Here is an 18,002-nt window from a genome sequence, read left to right on the forward strand (position 1 = left end):
ACCCAACCCTTCTCTCTTCCATGGCCAACCATGGGATCCAAATAACCTCCTCTAGCCAAAGCCACGTGGATGCTAGGAGTCCAAATAACCCCAGCTGCCTACGCTCCCCCCCAGCTAATGGCAAGGGACAGGTCCTTGCGGAAGCGAATTCAGCTCATCCTAAAACAAGTGCCAAACCCAGACGGCATGAAACAGCAGCCTGGAAGCGCCGTTCTCTCTGTGAAGCCGTTACCGCACAGCACATCCTTCAGACAGTTGTAACAAGGAAAAACTGCCATTAAGCTCCGTGCTGTGAGAGACACAAGTGAAAACACAAGCCACGTTTCACACATGCAAGCACCACACTTTAAGTATTTAAAATCCGCCCCCAGATCCACAGATAAGGAAGTCGATGGCAGCTGCGGCTGCTCGCACGCACTGAAAAAATCAGGCCATTTCCTTAAGGACTTAGAGAGGTACGCGTCTGAATTTGGCCGCCCTTTTCAAATTAATTGCCCTCAGCCTGCTGGGGTGGTAACTCTGTCAGATGGTTGATAAAGAGCATTGGGATGGAATTAGTGAAAAGGAGCTAAATGCACCGTATTCCTCTTCCTACAGTTGGAACAAACATAAAGGGAAGCACGAACGCTAGCCTAGCAAACACCCGCAGCTGTACACAAGGTCTCTGCGAACCTTCCTCCACCTGGTCAAAAATCCTCACGGCGCCTTCACTAAAAACCTATCCCAAGGAACAAATATACTCATTTAATCCTACAGTTATTTCCAACCAGCAAGACCAATGCCTAAGCTTCAGCTCGTATCTTGAACATAGTTGAACACAGTTCTCTCGCTGCCCTGAGAGACTAGCCAAGCAATCGTCATCCGAGTTAGATGCCTAAAATGATCCGTATCCCCCTCCAGTTGAACTTTTTGCCCTATCAGACTGAGACTGTGGGGCATGAGAGGCAGCAGGCAGATGACTTCAGCCAAGCTCTATGTCGAAGCATGTCAGGTAACTCTTCTGACTCCAGTGGAGGTACGGTATGTAGGTAACGGGTACAGGGGGGTAATTTTGACAGGAGAGGTAGCCAGCGCTGGTGCCCTGGTACGGGATGCTCTGAACTGCTTCTCAGGCACTCGGACTGAGATCCAATAGCTAAAAAAATAGAATAGTAACTGGTAGCCTTTATTCATGGCTCCCAACTGTGGTTCAGGAGGCCACGACCTCTGTAAATGACCCACAGCACTAACAGAAGATTTATGTTCTCTTTACAGGGTTACAATTAAAAGTTTAATGATAATGAATTATTTGGCAGGTAAACAATAGGTCCTTGCCCCAAAAAGTTTGATCACAGAATCACAGAATCACTAAGGTTGGAAAAGACCTGTAAGATCATCAAGTCCAACCTTGATACTTGATGCTACACAGTACCAGAGGAACAAATTTTCGTGCAGAATCCTCCCCAGATCCATGCCACTCAGATCTGCACATCACTAACTCCGGGCAGGTTGCGGCTCCTGCATTATCAAACGGTCCCGCAAACTACCGTCCGCGGTGCTGCGCAGGACCAGCCTTGGCTCCCCCCAGGATACGTCCTTACGCTTTCTCCTTCTTCCAGCACCCCATCACTGAAAGCAAACGACAAGAGCGTGCTGCCAGCTCTGTTGCCTGAGGAGCACTCCCAGACAGCAGGTTGCTTGAAGGAGAATTATCCATGTGCAGCCACAAAGCTCTCCTGTCCCTGTAACACAGGACGTGCCTAGATACTCAGGGCAGATTGCTATCTTCAGAGATCAGCTCCCATTGCAGCTATGCATACGGAGGGTGTTTGCACTCACAACAGAGACATAAGCAAGTCTGACAGGGATCCGGATCCGCTGCTGGTCACAGCGATCACCTGCTCTTGCTTGGAGGGACGCTGCCTGCAGGAGAAATCCACACCGCGGCTCCATCTGTGCCGCCATGTGCACCGCGTCCTCCGCACAGGCACAGAAAGCTGCTCCTTCAGATGAAAACCCGCTCGCTTGCCGCCGCTGCAGGGACCAGCTTCAGCCCCGGCTCTCCCAGAAAGCACGAGGAGCCGTACCCACCCGCACCAGAGCGGCCGGGAGGCTGAGCCCAGCAAGAGACGGGGGAAACCTACACTGAGATCTTACTGTCTCCCCTCCGAGCCACCCCAGGGGCTTTGACAAATCCCTTCGTAGCCAGTGTGACGCCCAGTCACCTTCCACTCTTCTCTTCGAGTGGCACAGAAGGACGTGTACAAGTTATTTCTGAATTTCATTTTATTTACTCGGCCATTTGAAAGTACTTTGAAGGCAGTAACTTCCACCTCACCCCCATTTGACAGTCTAATAGCCACATAAAATCCAGCAAATAAAAGAAAGGAAAAACTACATTTTAGCTCACTGCAAGGCTTTTTTTCTCTACAGATGTACTGGAAGGGCATACTGAGCAATGAATTATCTCCATTCTTAGGTAAAAAAATAATGAAATAAGATCCTAGTCCAGCAGCCAAAGCTGTTAAAACATAGTGCATCCAAAAGGAAGGGCGCTGGAGTCTCTGCTGCGGGATTCGATTACAGGCTCGGAGCGAAGATACTAGAATTAATCAAGTAGTTTTCCATTCAGGAATCTAGATAATCGTAAGCATCTGGAACGCCACATGACCCAGACTAGTGAGAGAATTACTAGCATCACATCATCCAGCGTAATATGCATTGACATTTCATTTAGAAGCTGGATTTTATTTTTTTTTTTAAATCATTGCAAGATGCTCAGCAACTTAACAGATTTTCTAGACAACTGAACTTTATGTTCAGGGTCTTCAAGCCTATCATTAATTTCTTCCCCGCCTGATTTAATGATATGACAATCGATAAAGCGACGACCACTGCTCAGATCCTAGACAGCCAAATGTATTTACCAGCAGGAGTATTTTTTTTAATTAAATAAAACCTTCTGATCAATGTTTAGGATGTTTATCCAGAGTTTAACCAAATAAGATCCAGGACACTCACTCTTACCTCCTAAGGAGTTTCTCATGCATATATAGCTCTATTAGCACCATTTTCAGTGTTTCTCAACAGACAAACTGGTCCTTGGCTGCAGCAGTGCCACCAAGACCCCTGATAAAGAGCGGGTGCTTTTGCTGTTCGGTGGTGTGTTTGTATTTTAAGGATTTCAGAAAAACATTAATTTTTTTAGGGTTTTTCAGGCCGCTTCTCCAGACGGACGGGGCATTCTGCAACAACGGATTTTCCCGGCAGGTTTCTAACGGTCAGAGAGCCCGCGAGCGAGCAGCGACGGCTCCCGGTCCCAGCCTTCCCCGCAGAGCATCAGCTCCCAGGGCAGCGATGGGGGCACTTTGCAGAATTGAAGATTTCTCCGGAAACGAGCAGAGGCTCTGGAGCAGCCCGGGGCCTGGCCAGCAGGACATCACCGGCTGCTCTGGAATTTGCCGGAGGAGCCCAGGGAAAACGGCACCCACCGCTTTGTGTGTATGCCCTATTTTACCTCGAGACAGCAGCTCCCAAAGCTTCAGCACTTTGATCCACCCAGAAGGGAAAAAGAGCCCAAGTCGGCTGCGGCGACGGGCCTTCTCCCCCCGTGGCCCCCGGACAGATGTGCCTCCTATTCACCCCGCTGCCGGGGTTCTGGGTGACTAACTCGGTGACACCGCGCTCACAGCCGAGCCCAGAGGGCATGTTTGAGTTTGTGCTCAGTGCCGGCAGCATGCCCAGCGCTCCCTCCTGACAGGTGGAGGAAGAGGAAGCTGGAAACTTGAACTTTCGCAACAACAATAGCTTCTGTTTCTCCCGGCCACTTAAACATTTCCCCCACCCCTTCCCCAATATGTCACTGTTTAACTGCAAGGGTGCGGGGCACCCTCAGACGTGCTTACCCTCTTGGGACTTGCCCTCCACTTTGCAGAAGAGGGAGAGAAGAAAAACATCCGAATATCTCTGAACATGAAAGCACAAGCCCCGTTAGAACCAGGCAAAGCATCTGCCCGCTCAGGAGAACCACGCGAGCCGCTGAAAAGCCTTTGATCTCGCTGCCGTCTTCCTCGAGACAGCTCACGTCTGCTTCCGAACCCCTTCATGATCATCTCAGGGCTGGTAACGCACCACGGTGCTTCGTGAAAACGCACGAACCCACAAGATGCCGGGCAGGGCCGGTGCAGACAGTTCAAGCGAGGCTCGGGAAGGGAAGGGACACGGAGAAGAGCAGCGTTTTCTCCGCAGCTCCCAGGACACGGGGGTCCCGGAGGGGACGGTGCCCCTAACCCAGACAGCACAAACAGGGCATGTGGGGAGGTGGGTAGCCAAGGAGAAACTCCTGGAAATAAATTTCCAAAATCAAAGGGAAGCTCTTATAAATCCGAGTTTCAGAAGGGAAACCAAGCTCCCAGATGAGAGTGGGGTTGTTTGAGGTGGGCAAAAGCACCACAGGCGAGAACACATGGGGTGGGGAATGCCGAAGTGGCACAACGTGAACGTGAAGAGACTGACACAGACACACAGCGAGATGCTGGTCCTCGTCCCATGCTCCAATGCTACGAGTAGATTTTGCTTTTCAAAACAGGCTGAAAGAGGGAGAAAAGGACTGGGACGTACACACCCTGCCTCCTGCTACCGCCCAGGGAACAGGGGAGGGCAGGAGTTTAGAAGGGCTGGCTTCGCTGCTGGCTAACGTGTGCTACGGTTGGCATCACCAGGGCTTGAGAGGAAACGAAAATGTAGCCTCCCCTGAAGGAGTCCCAATTCATCGCTGACTTCCCAAGTCACCGCAATGCAACAGCTAAGTTGTGCGTTGGAAAAATACCACACCAGCCCGACAGTCTGTCTCTGGCAGCGGCCAGGAGCAGGTAGTTGGGGAAAGAACATGAGTAATCCCTGTTTGCAGAGGGATTTGAGCATAATACACTAACTTCTGGCAATTCACAACACACTGGTTTTCTGAGCTGGAGGTGACACGTGGTTACCTGCTAGGCTTACTCTGCACGGACCTGACCTCGAGTTTCAGGCTCCCTAGCATCCACCGAGTTTCACAGTTTACGTGCTGCGTAAGAAAGCACCTTGCATTTGTTTTAAACCTGCTGCCTGACATCTCCCCGGGTGCTCCTTGGCTCCTGAGCTGTGAGGGAAGTGGAATAATTGCTCCCACTCGTCCCTATCGCTCGTGGTTGTACGGGCCACTTCCACGCCGGCCGACTGCCCTTCCCGGTGCTGCTGCCGCCTTTCCTGCAACCCAGAGCCGCTCGGCCGTCTCCCTCACACGGAGGCTATCCTGCACTCAGCCCCGCTGCTGCCAGAGCGATAAACACCTACATTAACTGGAATTAGCCCTGTGATGGCTACCAGATGTATTCCACACATCCAGCCATGCCAGATGAGTCGGTGTCTGCTCTGAGAGAGAGGGTTTTGGGCACTTTAAAAGGTTTAAAGCTGTTTTGGAGAGAGGCATGAGATTTTCTGTCTCTTGTGGCTGGCTGGCTGGCTGGACGCCGACTGCAAAGAGATTGGTCTTATGACTCAGTGTGCAAACATCATCAGTCCTGGGAGGACAAAATACAACAAAAAGCATGAAAAAAGGTCACTACAGGGGAAGCGTTAAAGCAAAACGCTCCTGCAAAACCAGCAAGAAACTGAGCGGCAACAGCAGAAGTTACCGCTTCATTTCCCATCTTTCCTCCTCAGTCCTTGCTGCCCTGTTTGGGAAGCCCGCTCTGCGGTGCTGCCTGGGAAAGGCTGGCCCCTCTTGGCTTCTCAGCTATCCAATACGGGAAAGCACAGCGCATCCAAGTCTCCTCCGATATTTCATAGCCAACAGGAAGAAATCTGGGCTGTTGCATCTGCTCCGAGTCCCCAAGGCCATGCACCAAATCAAACTTGATAACCAGTCAAAAACTTCCACTGAAACAAAGTACTGTATAATTTGGTCCGCACCTTAAGAGAAAAGATTAAAGGGGACATTTAAAGGAAAAACATCTGTTTATCCTAAAAAACCCAGGTGTCCATTAACTCAGATGTATACTAACAAATACAGGCCTGGTGAGGGCAAACAGACAGCAAAAAATAAAGCATGTAGGAATGGAAATAAATGTAATTATAAATAATTTCCCACTCACGTCTCCAACCCTCCCTCACTGCCACGGCTGAAGACGTTTCACAGCTGTTTAGGACAGAAGATAGGGTACACGGCTGGCGGGTGGCCACAGGCAGTCATGCTTCGGTAGCCCTTGACACGACTCCTACGTTTACCCTACAAAGCGCTCAGGCGTCCCTCGAGGGTAAGGCCCCACGCGCGATATTCACGGCACTGCAAATTACTCTGAGACAGAAAGATGCTCTGACAGCTACGAGACGGGGTATCTGCTCCCGTAAGGGCCCACACCCTCCGCAGAGTTCCTTCCCGTGATCCGACAGTTTCCCAGCTGCGGGCACGACTTTCTGCTTGGAGCTCCAGACAGCGGCGTGGGCAGCACAACTCCACGTCAACTGCCCGTTTGTGCTTGGTGGGGGCAGAAACGGGGCTGCCGGGTCCAGAGAGAAAGATCCACCAACGGGGCTGAGCTCCGGGAAGCTCTGATGCAAACAGCTCATGTTCAGCTCCGATTCAGGCTCATTTCAGAAAGGGGACTTCCAAAAATCCGTCCCTGGATTGAGGAGGGTGTTGTTCCAAGTTGGTAATCGAAGCCTGATTCACTACAGAGGGGTTTTTTTACCCAGTCTGTGATTTCATACACAGTTTCTGAATTCTTTAATGAATTCTTGAGATGGGAAGCAAATAGAAGGTGCTGCTGAATTCCTAGCCCCAACCCTGCTCTGAACAGAACTGAGAGGGAGACAAGTGCAATGTCCAGGAACACGAAGAGACGCGTCTCCATGGATCTACTGTGGTCCTGGCAGCTTAATTCGGTTCCTCCTAGCCATTTAAACATAAAAAGATATAAAAGGCGTAAAAGACAGGATGAATACTGCTCTGGTCTAGCTGGGAGGACTGTCCAGGTCCTGCCGTGTCACACGTGCCCCAGAGCAGAAAGCCTTCTAGAAAAGCAGCCTTGTTTTTCAGCTCATCCCACCACTGTGCCGGGTACGGATTAGAAAGCAAATCACCACCGTGACTACGCAGTTCAGCGAGTGCAGCAACTAACGCAGCCCCTGAACCTTCAGCTCAGTCTCCTGCAGCTGGCCACAGCTTCAGGTTTAATCTTTTCTCACTAGCAGGCCAAAACAGCATGAGAGGGTATGCCCTGGGCCAGAGGTATTTTCACGGTGCGGAAAGAAGTCTGGCCCAGCCAGCACACCCCATGTATGCCATACGCTCCGGAGCGCATCCCACATCAGCGTTTCTGTGACTAAGTTCTAACTATATGGGGACTGAACAGCCCTGGAGCACTGTGCCGGTGGGCAGCAAACCTCTCTGTGACAGCAAGGGGAGACGTCACGCTATCGGAGGACTGGAAGCAGGGGACAGCGAGGCTAGTAACGGACCAGGACCACCCTCCTCCCATCCAGGCAAAGCGGGCTGTTCCTGCCGTGGGGATCAGGACCGTTAATCCGGTGTAACCCCGCCGTGGCCAGGAGCCCAGGCTGGGCCAAACCCCATCTTGCTGCAGAAGGGAACTCTTGCTCGATGAGCTTTGCTGCCTACAAAACAAGGGAGAAGAGACAGACACAGCCTGGGAGGAGGAAGCGCAACGATGAGTCAGAGACAAGAGGAGCAACGCTCGGCTGCTCGACCAAAAGGGAGAGATCACCGTTTGGGGTGATCAAGCTTGACTTAGCTGTTTCTGCAACCCCCCCGACCTAAAAATCAATCTGGAGAGAGCAAAACCAGCTGCAGGAGCTGACACGGAGCTTCCTGCCCTACCACCATGCCTGGCTGGATCCCTCTGAGAGCAGGAGAGCGCCTGGTCATCTCCAGATCTCATTAACATGCAGATGTGGGTTGCTGCCTGCTGTTATGAATGAGCCTGATAACAGCCGTCTGACATACGCGCTGTGTTTCCATGAGTCACAGTCGTACAGTGCTTGTGAGAATACTGTTCCATCATATTTATCTGGCGAGGAAACTCTGCTGTAAGCCTGCACTTTTGTGGGTGGCTTATTAAGAAACAAAGCTGGAACACAGAGAATCAATATTAATACTGAATATAAACACAAGGGGGATTGAGGCAGTAATTCTTTATGGCTTTGCTTCTTGCTTTCCCTCCAAATGCACGGAACAACTGAGGTTGAGGGAAATTAAACTATCCACATTAATTAGGTGTTATCTTCTGTGCTGGCTAACAGCATGAAGGGCTTGAAGGGAATAGCTGGTTGGCCACACGCTCCAAAGGGAATGGTCTCAGAAGGTAACGCGTTCCTCGATCTCAGTGAAGAATTCAGCCTGGTTTCTCGCATCTAGCAAGCAGGTAAAGATGAGAAAACCTGTCTGGGAGCTGAGAGCAGAGAGAGGGAAGAGGAGAGCCTATGGCTCAGGGGCTGGACCCAGCCTTTGGACAGGCGATCCTTGCCGCAGGAACACTAACGTGTGCGTTAACGTGAGGTCTGCCCGGTATGTTTGAAAGGCCTGTTCAACCTTAACCAAGGAAAAAGGTGCTGGTTGGAATAACGCAAAATTCCCCTGAACATGCGCCTCCCATTCATTTCCGATATTCATAACCTTAGTCTTTCCAAGCCTGGCTGAGAAATGTCTAGTTACCGGCTGAACTAAAGCTCATCGTGTCTCATCACTCTCCCTGTTTAGCAGTTCAAGAGCAAAAAGGGAGCCAGAGGAAGCCTGTCAGGGCAAGGTGCTCTGTACGCCAGTTGTGAGTAGAGCTCGGCTGGCTTGTGTAAGTATCCTGGCCCAAATTCGGAGAGACGCTAGTGCAGCGGCACAGCTGCCAACCAGCCCGAGGCACAGCCAGACCTTGCCTTCACGTGCTGCCCAAGGGCCCCTGACACAAACCCTCCTTTCGGTTCCTTCAGCCCGACTTTCATCTCTGCCTGGGGTTCTTTGGGTTCCCAGACAGAAGATCTGGACAGGCGTAGGACAGCTTGGCTTCCAGGATCAAATGCTTTTAATTTTGCATAGCTGTATCGCTTATTTTCCACCTCCGTTCACGTCCCGAGGGCTGGAACAAAGCAGCGTGTTTGCCTGCAGCCTCGTGAAACGTGAGCTCTTTAATACAGCGTAATCCGAGGAGCGTCATCCACGTCCTTACACACATGGAAGTACTTATCATAGAGCAGCGCTCTGCTACCTGTCGCTTCTCCATAGGTCATTTAGGAGTTCTGCAGCTGCCTGATGCCGTGTTCCTCTAACCATTGTCATTACACCATCTTCGGACCCTCCTACTCAACTGACGTGACTGACTTTAACTAATTTGAGGAATACGATGATGAGACGTAAATACTCAGAAAGAGGCAGCGAGAAGACCCGCACTGGAAGATTAGCAGTCCAAGATGGGGAGGCTGAGATCTTCTGGAAGGGTGACCTGCTCTGAAGAACTGGCCTCCAAAAAGCCAGCATCTTCTCCGGTTAATGATTCTGACGCTGCTCCTGCCCCTCCATCTTCCACATCACGCACGCTGTCCCAGTGTATTTAAGGTGTATGTCTGAAGTCCTCATGTACAACCCCTCCACCCCCTCATTACATTAATTCCTACAGGAAAAAAATGCTTCACTCTTCATTGCACCAGGTCACCGCCACACCTCAACAGGCAGCAGGTTATGGCCACACATCCCCGGGCCTCTTCGCCTCCCGTTCTTTGACTATCATTCATTTTAGGAACCAGCTACCGGTTATCCTCGCTGGCTTTCAAATCCTCTACGGGGGTTCTCATTCTCCCTAGTTTTCCACAAGGATGATAGCCTTGGCCCCTGCGGGTGGCTGTTAGGGTGATGAAGGGAGTCACTCTCTTCCAAGAGAGAACACAGAACTCTTTTGGGATATGGGACACAGAGTTACCCTAAAAGCTCTTCAGTTCTCTGCTTATAGCACAGCCTCTGCTCCAAACTGCCTTGGAGCCTCTCTCTACCCTGTTTTCCCTCTGCAATTAAGCACAACTATGACTTAACTCAATGGTTTCAAAATTATCTTCTTTGTACCTCACACCACCCTCCCTCACACGTCCATTTTCTACACTTCAGACCAAAAGGCTGCATTTCCTAGGCATTGTAGTTACGAAGTTTTAATGCGTAAAGGGCCGTGACAAGCCGTCAGCTGAACAAGGCACTTGAAAAAGGCCAGCTCCCCAGTTCGGGCAGCAAGGAAAAACAAGCCCCCAGCAGCAGATGAAGAGAGCGTGTAGCAGAGAACGCGGTCTGGAGAATTATAAACATCTGGGTGCTGCTTCTAATAGTCTTTGAGCCAAAAGGCCAGAGAACTGACCAACATCAGCACTGCTCCACAACACGAGCAACAACACGTCTCTGCTCAGCTTTCCTGGCACGGCCTAAGGAGACAGGTGGCTGAACAGTAAAGAACACGCGTCTTGAATCGCTCTGTGAGGCCCGAGCGAGACAGTGCGCAGGAGTTCAGCCCTACTGCACCACTGGCTTTTCACTGCCTTTAAGTTATTATACCAAGACGTTAGGCCACGGGAGAGAGTTTAAATGAGGCTAAAGCTGTATTAGAAAACTCTGTCACACCGGCCTCCCCTCTCCTCACTCACCACCAGCCAGCTGTGTGGAGCAGGGGGGAGAGGACAAGTCACCAACAGGGTGTTTAGGTGGACGGCGCTGCCCTCTCCCGGGTGCAGCCCACAGTGCTCAGCTGAATGTCACGCTCCTGCCCTGCTAATGCTGAATTTGGGCTTCACCCCTTGCAGGTGGCAAGAGCAAGAGCCCTTAAGGTAATTCTGTTCATGCCTCCTCTGTCAGCTCTGCAAGCAGCGGTGGAGTGCCTGGGCTGCGGAAGCTTGTTGTAAAGCAGAGGCTGAGTTTTCACCGTCCCCTGCCCGTGCCGGGCAGCGAGGGCACGTGCGAGGCACACAGGCAGGCGGGGAGCTCCAAACACCGGGGTGCTGCAGGGGGGAGGCAGCTCCCCCCCAGGGAGCAGGACTGGAAGGAAAGAGCACGGAAACAAAGGGAGAGGCCGTGGACGTGCAGCACATCTGGGCTGCACAGAGCCACCAGCCCTTCCCGAATCAGGGGGAGCACAGAGCATCCCTCTTGCTGCTCTGCCTGACCAGGCTCACAAATCACCCAGACATCCCTAAGCAGCAGCTTCCTGCAATTACAAGCAACAGAACACATGTGCCAATTAGCTGCACACCAATATCCTCTTCGGTCCTTGATCTAGGCCAGATCTCAGCCCCGGGGTGCAGCAGAGCCAGGCTGCTTCCTCTGAGATCCCGGAGACTGGAAGGAGCATCCCGTGGCTGCAGGCCAGGAGGGCTCTCCTCCCTTGCCGCAGCAGGATGCAGGGACAGCAGCTCGCAGCACCGAGCTCCCTGGATGCCTGCGCTGGGTGGGAGATCTCAGCCAGAGAGAAACATCAGGCAGAGCAAACACAGGAGAGCAGCAATGTCTGCTCCCATCCTACGCAAGCTGCCAGGCTACCAAAAAAATCTTAATTCTGTGCTGTTTGAGGGCAGTGCTTGGGGCACGGGAGACCTCATCGCCACTGGGTTACTGAGAAAGACCAGGCAGAACAGCCGAGCTCAGCTGGACAAGCAGCTCCACCTGGTTCTCAGACGCTTCTCTTCACCCCATGTTTTCAGGAGGCTTGTTTCCCCCACACAGCTCCAGAGCAAGTCCCTGGCACTCGCAGCAGATGAGGTCAGCGCTGGCCTGCCAGCAGACATATTTCGTTAATGCAGCAGCGCTGCTCACAAACCATCCTGGGAACCGCTCGAGCCAATCCAAGTCCTTCCGCAGAGCTACAGCCACAGGAGGACTCGGCGGGCAGCAAGCAAACGTGCCTCTCAGGGACTGGTCACACACTGGGCCTGAGAAAGACGCTCGTTTGTTAACACCCCAGTGAATTTAACGTTGCTAGACAGCTCCCAAACGATGCCATGGCACAACCTCAACAGAGGCAGGCACGGCCAACGGCAACAAGAGAACTGGAGGCCCGTTGCCTGTGGGACAGGAGCGCCGGGACAGCTCTGGAGATGCTCCGCTCCCTAACGGGCATGTGCTTGGTCAACCAACCACAGCCACTTCCCAACAGGTCGGCCTGTGTGGCACAGGCAGACCTGGGCTCTCTCCTCTGCTCCTTGTGGGACACGAGCCCCTGTCCGGGCTGGAGAGCTGCTGGCTCGGGCTGAGGAGCCCGTAAGGGCTGTTCGTTCAGAGACAGACCCCCACAAGCGAGGCTCTACGGCTTCTGGCCTGGAGGGGTTTGTCTGCACCACGCTGCACTGCAGTCTCACGCTTTGTCCTCTCCCAGCACTGGGAGCTGCGATTTGCCTTCCACTTCACAGGTAACTCTGCTCACCGTCCCTTCCGACCCGCTCTGGATCCAAGACGGCAAGGTGAGCACCCCAAGAGGTGTGGGAGCAGCCAGCCTCTGTCCCAGGAGCTGTGCCTTGGGATGCCCACCAAAACACGAACAAGTGCCGAGTCACAGCGGGTAACGAGGATGAGCCCACCCCTTCCCCAAGTGCTGACAGAGCTTTCCTGCCTTCCCACGCCCTCGGCAGCCCTGCTCTCTCACACCTCTCTAAAGCCTGCTCACCTGTTGACTTCCGAAACGTTGTTGATCCTCGCAGCTTCCAGCAGAGCATCTTCTGAAAACAGAAGAGAAAGCGAGTTAGCAGCAAAACACATGCACGCACATAATAACTCGGAGGTGGCACAGGCCACTGCAGCAGAGAAGGCAGGGCCTGTGCTTACAGCTCTTATCAAACACCACCGGTTAGGAAGGATCTATTTCTGTGAGCAGGTTACTCCAAAAATCCCTTGCTTGCTGACTTACCACAGCCTCCCTGCAAGCCCCGGTTCTAGGCTCTGGGGAAGGCAGGACTGAACAGCAGTTCTCAAAACACAGCCACAAGCAGAGACATGGGAACCTGCGTGCAAGCTGAATCCCCGGCCTGGCTGCACGAGTCCCTTCCTCACCTCTCCCAGCCCAAACACAGATGTTCAGCCAGCTGAAAGAGCAGCTCCCTGCGCGCCGCACCGTAACACGAGAGATCCCTCGGGCAGCACCTCAGCGGACGCAGCCAGGGACATGAATTGCTCCTCCCTGGGAGACCAGTCTCTTCTCCCAGCCTGCCAGAGATCACCCACGTCTGCAGGAAACTACCTTCGCTTACGACTGCGGGCGCTGCCAGTCTCTGGCTCGGAAGGTGCAAGGGGATGGGCCTGGAAAAAGGCTGGAGCAGAAGGGAAGGGTCCTGCTGTGGCACGCAGGGCTGGGGGCGAGCCAGCAGCAGCTCCAGCAAGGAACCAACTGTGTCAACAACCGGAGAAACAAAGACTTCTCCTGTGTTTGCAAGGCAAAGCCTGCAAACGGCGGGCTCTGGGGTACCACAGGCATTGCGGGGCAGCTGGTGCTGTCAGCCCAGGCAGTCACAGCCTCAGCCAGAGGTTTCCAGACACCACACCAAGGCCAGCGAGCTCCTTCCGCAGGCTCAGAATGACATCTCCTGGCTAGAGAGGGTAAGGACAGCACCCCAGCTCTGACGGAGAGGCACAGAGCTGCTGGAGCGGGAGTTGTTCAAAAACAGTGCAGACATCAGAGCTGTCCCGGGGCATTTGGGGACAATTCTCCCCAATTCTTACCAGCCTTCAGGTGCTTCCAGCTCTCTCCCCACCATTCTGTGCCTCCTTTCTCCAAATCATCTGTGCCCATGGCTCGGCCTTCTGCCTTGCATCTTTAACCTGTCTTCCTGGAGAGCAGCACGAGCAGACAGGGCTCTGACAGCTATTTTAGGCTGATGGATGTCATTGGGTGCAGACACAGATCCAAACTAAGAGCTTTCCAGCTCTTAGTGGTCTTATCAGCAAAGCCGAGACCAGTGGGCACTGCAGGTTTACCCGGGCAGCATGCTGTCTCAAGGACAACTCACCAGGCTGAGCGTCTCAGAGGGGAGGAGCAGCGGGCACGTTCATGTGTCCCCCCTGGGCAATGACGGCTGCTCGCTGGCCCCAGTACCGCAGCAGAGCACCGGCCACTCAGCCCTGCCCGAGACACGGGGTAGACCCCAGGTAGTTGGGGTCAAACGACCTTTGGTGTCCAAATTATCGAGTGTTCAGCCACCACAGCCTGGACTCAGGCCCAGCACAGTGTCTTCCTCACAGTCAGAGAATCATGGAATGGTTTGGGTTGGAAGGGACCTTTCAAGGTCACCTGGTCCAACCCCCTGCCATGGGCAGGGACATCTTCCACTACATCAGGTTGCTCAGAGCCCCGTCCAACCTGACCTGGAATGTTTCCAGGGATGGGGCACCCACCACCTCTCTGGGCCACCTGGGCCATGTCTCACCACCCTCATCCTGAGACATTTCTTCCTTATATCTAGTCTAAATCTCCCCTCTTTTGGTTTAAAACCATTACCCCTTGTCCTACTGCTACAGGCCCTGCTAAAAAACCTGTCCCCATCTTTCTTAGAAGCCCCCTTTAAGTACTGAAAGGCCACAAGAACGTGTCCCCAGAGCCTTCTCTTCTCCAGGCTGACCAACCCCAACCCTCTCAGCCTGTCCTCACAGCAGAGCTGTTCCAGCCCTCTGATCATCTTCGTGACCCTCCTCTGGACCCGCTCCCACAGGTCCATGTCCTCCCTGTGCTGAGGACCCCAGAGCTGGATGCAGTACCTGGTAAAGAATAACGTGGGGCTTCCCCAAAGCAACCTGCAAAGCGAGAGCGCGAGAAGGCTCTCCGATGTGTGGCCTGGCTCAGCGAGCTCTGCAGGGACCCCGGAGCTCTCCGGGCCTGACCTTCTGCAGCTGCATCCCTGCCCTCTCTGGGAAAGGATCCCGCCTGCTTCCCGCACTCTCCCCGCCGCCCTGGCTGTGGGGTTTGGGGCGCTTGTGGCTCTGTCCCCTCCGCCTGCAGCCACAGCCACGTGGCTGCCCAGCTTTAAACACTAACCAGTCCACAAACCGGCTCCTGCAAGAAAGCCAGGCCTCGGTCTCGCAGACCTTTCCTAAGCACTAATTACACAAGACTCCCCATAACGATGATGAAACCTCCTGGGTAACCAACCCAGCAGCCCAGCACAGCAGTCGGCGCCTTACTCACAGGGAAACTGACCTCTGACAGTGCCTGAAACCACTGAGTAAGTGTCCTGCTCTGAAGTCACAGCCCCTCCTGCCCCAGGCCTGTGTCCCACCAGTGGATGCGCTCGCTGCCAACAAGCCCGAACCCACGAGCAGCGAGCACTGGTTCACGACGAAGGCACCACAGCGAGCAGGGAAGGCTCCCCTCGTGCACACACCATCTCCTCTTCCACTGCTCGGACCGAGCCTGGATCCTGACCTCGTCCAGCTGAAGGTCTGAAGGCTGCCTGGCACTCAGCAGAGCAGCAAACATGTCTCAGCTCTAACATCACCTCGTCCAGTAACACCAACGAGGCCACTCCATCTCCTGTCCTGCGGCAGGAAAGCGGGGTGACAACAACCCGGGGCGGAGAGGCCAAGCGTAGGACTGCACCCCGAGTACTCCCAACAAAAAAATGCTGCATGAACGCCGAGAAAGGACTCGCTGTGGCGCAAACCTACAGTTACGCGTCAACCTAAAAGCATGCAACTTGTCCCAACAGATCACTGGGACTATCCTGTGAGCTTCAGCTCAGACACACGCCTCAGCCTTTCCTGACCCAAAGCTAATGCTGCGGCAACAAGGGCTTGTGGCCACCCACCAACTGCTTCCTTCCCACAGTGGGGTGGACATAAACCACTCCGTGAGAAACCTTGGGCTTATCAGGGTAGTGACTCAATCCCTTCCCAACTCCCAAACCTTTCTACTTGCCCAAAATATCCTACGGTCAAAGCAGAGGAATGGGGAGAGCCGGACCTGCGGAGAACACGCACCCTGACAGCTCCAACCCTCACCTGCCAGACTCCTCACCCACAGGGACCCGGAGTCAGGTCCTCTCCCAGCACACATCACAAAACCACCCACAGAGACGGGCTGGGGTGCAGCCGACAAGGGTGCGGGCTATTTTATCTTGGTGGCAAACATGAGGATCGTTATCTTCACACTACAGAAGGGTTTGGGTATCCGCGACGCAGCAGCACACCTCTGGGCTAGGGATCAAGGATAACACTTTCCCTGGAGGGCTTCCCAGGCCAGCACCAGCAGGCTCCATCCCCAAGGAGGGACCCCCACGCCCCCCTCCCCGAGGGGCACAAGCGCCTCTGCTCCGCATCAAGCCCCCTCCCACCCTGGGGCTGGCCGAGCAGCGATAGTCACCCTTGGACAGATGGTCCCTGAGGTAGCAGTACGCCAGCGCAGCGAGGAGGGCAGGCAGCGCAGCTCCCGGAGGGCAGCTCCCATCTCCGCTCCGACGCCCACCGGGGTCTCCTCCGCCACGACAGTGCCGCTCAGCACCCGAGGGCCACGGCGTCGGCTCTTCGAGGGACGCCGCCAGGCCGGACGGCCCCGCCACGGGGCAGCCTGCGCCAGCCAGGCTGGTGGTGCGCAGCCTGGGGGTCCGCAGCAGGGCCAGGCCTGGGGCCTGCAGCCTCGGCCCCTCCAACGTGGGGGTCCCCTTTGGGCCTGGCCACGTATCTACAGGGGTGCCCCCCAGGGCCGGCCCCATTGCTAGGGGGGAGACCCCAGGGCCCGGCCCCATTGCTAGGGGGGAGACCCCCGGGCCCGGCCCCATTGCTAGGGGGGAGACCCCCGGGCCCGGCCCCATGGCTAGTGGGGAGCCCCCCGGGCCCGGCCCCATGGCTAGTGGGGAGCCCCCCGGGCCCGGCCCCATGGCTAGGGGAGAGACCCCCGGGCCCGGCCCCATTGCTGGGGGGGAGACCCCCGGGCCCAGCCCCATTGCTGGGGGGAAGACCCCCGGCCCCACTGCTGGGGGGCAGCCCCCCGGGCCCGGCCCCGTCCCCAGGGGTCGCCCCCCCCCGGCCGCGCCCCGCCATGGCAACCCCGCGCTCTCCGGCGGCGGTGCGGGCTCGCGGCGCCCCCTGGCGGCCGAAGCCGGGAGCAGCCGCGGCCTGGCGGTCCCGGCCCCCTCAAGCGCCGCCGCAACCCCGGAAGCCGCCCGTGACGGCGCCAGCCACGGCCGCGCCCGGAGGAGCCGCGCCAGCCCCGGCGGCGGCGGGCGAGACGCCAGGGAGGCGAGCATCGTCCCCTCGCGCCCCGCGCCGCGCCGCTCGCACCTTCCCCCCCCCCACGCCGCTGAGGCCGGCGATTCAAGATGGCGGCCGCCGGCAGCCCGGCGCGGTCATGGCGTCGGCGCGGGGGCCGCGCGCAAGGCCTGCTGGGAGCTGTAGTCCTCGCCGCGCCCTTCGCCGCGCTGCCGCCGCCGCCGCGGACTACAGCCCCCCAGGGGGGGGCGCCGTGGCACGGCCCGTCCGCCCGGGGCATGCCGGGAAGCGGCGCTAGGCTCCCGTCCCGGCAGGGCGAGGAAGAGGAGGGGGCCGCGGGTTCGAGTCCGCCCCCGGGCGGCGGCGGGACGCGGGTTCGAGACCCGCCAGGGACGCGCGTGGTCACAGGCCCGGGCGCACACGCGTGTGCACACACTCGCAGGCGTGGGCACGGGCACGGGTGCACTCGCGTGGATGCGTGCACACGCACACGCATGCACACCTGCATTCGCACACCTGCCCTCGCACGCGTGTGGACTCGTACACGCCTGCCTCCACACGCGTGCACGCACGCACACGCAATCTCACGTGAACACACACATGCATGCATGTGCGCACACACGATCTCACTTGAACACACGCACGTGTGCGCACACACACAATCTCATGTGAACACACGCATGCATTCGTGCGTGCACACGCGATCTCACTTGAACCCACGCATGTGTGCGCACACACACTATCTCACGTGAACACACGCATGCACACGTGCGCGCACACAATCTCACATGAACACACGCACGTGTGTGCGCACACG

At 55.6% G+C, this 18,002-nt stretch overlaps 1 protein-coding gene across 1 annotated transcript in view; it reads right to left on the reverse strand.

Moving 5' to 3' along the window:
* The window catches only part of CLPB (ClpB family mitochondrial disaggregase), an 86,478-nt gene extending 69,255 nt beyond the window's left edge, over positions 1 to 17,223 (reverse strand). Inside the window, exons 1-3 of the mRNA XM_059827626.1 lie at positions 16,812 to 17,223; positions 16,341 to 16,646; positions 12,660 to 12,711 (exon numbers count right to left, since the gene is read on the reverse strand). Coding sequence (XP_059683609.1) covers positions 12,660 to 12,711; positions 16,341 to 16,646; positions 16,812 to 17,223 — 770 coding nt within the window. The remainder of the gene's footprint in view (positions 1 to 12,659; positions 12,712 to 16,340; positions 16,647 to 16,811) is intronic.
* Positions 17,224 to 18,002: the final 779 nt, after the last annotated feature.

This window comes from Gavia stellata, chromosome 1 (assembly GCF_030936135.1).
Source record: "Gavia stellata isolate bGavSte3 chromosome 1, bGavSte3.hap2, whole genome shotgun sequence".
Classification (NCBI taxonomy): domain Eukaryota; kingdom Metazoa; phylum Chordata; class Aves; order Gaviiformes; family Gaviidae; genus Gavia; species Gavia stellata.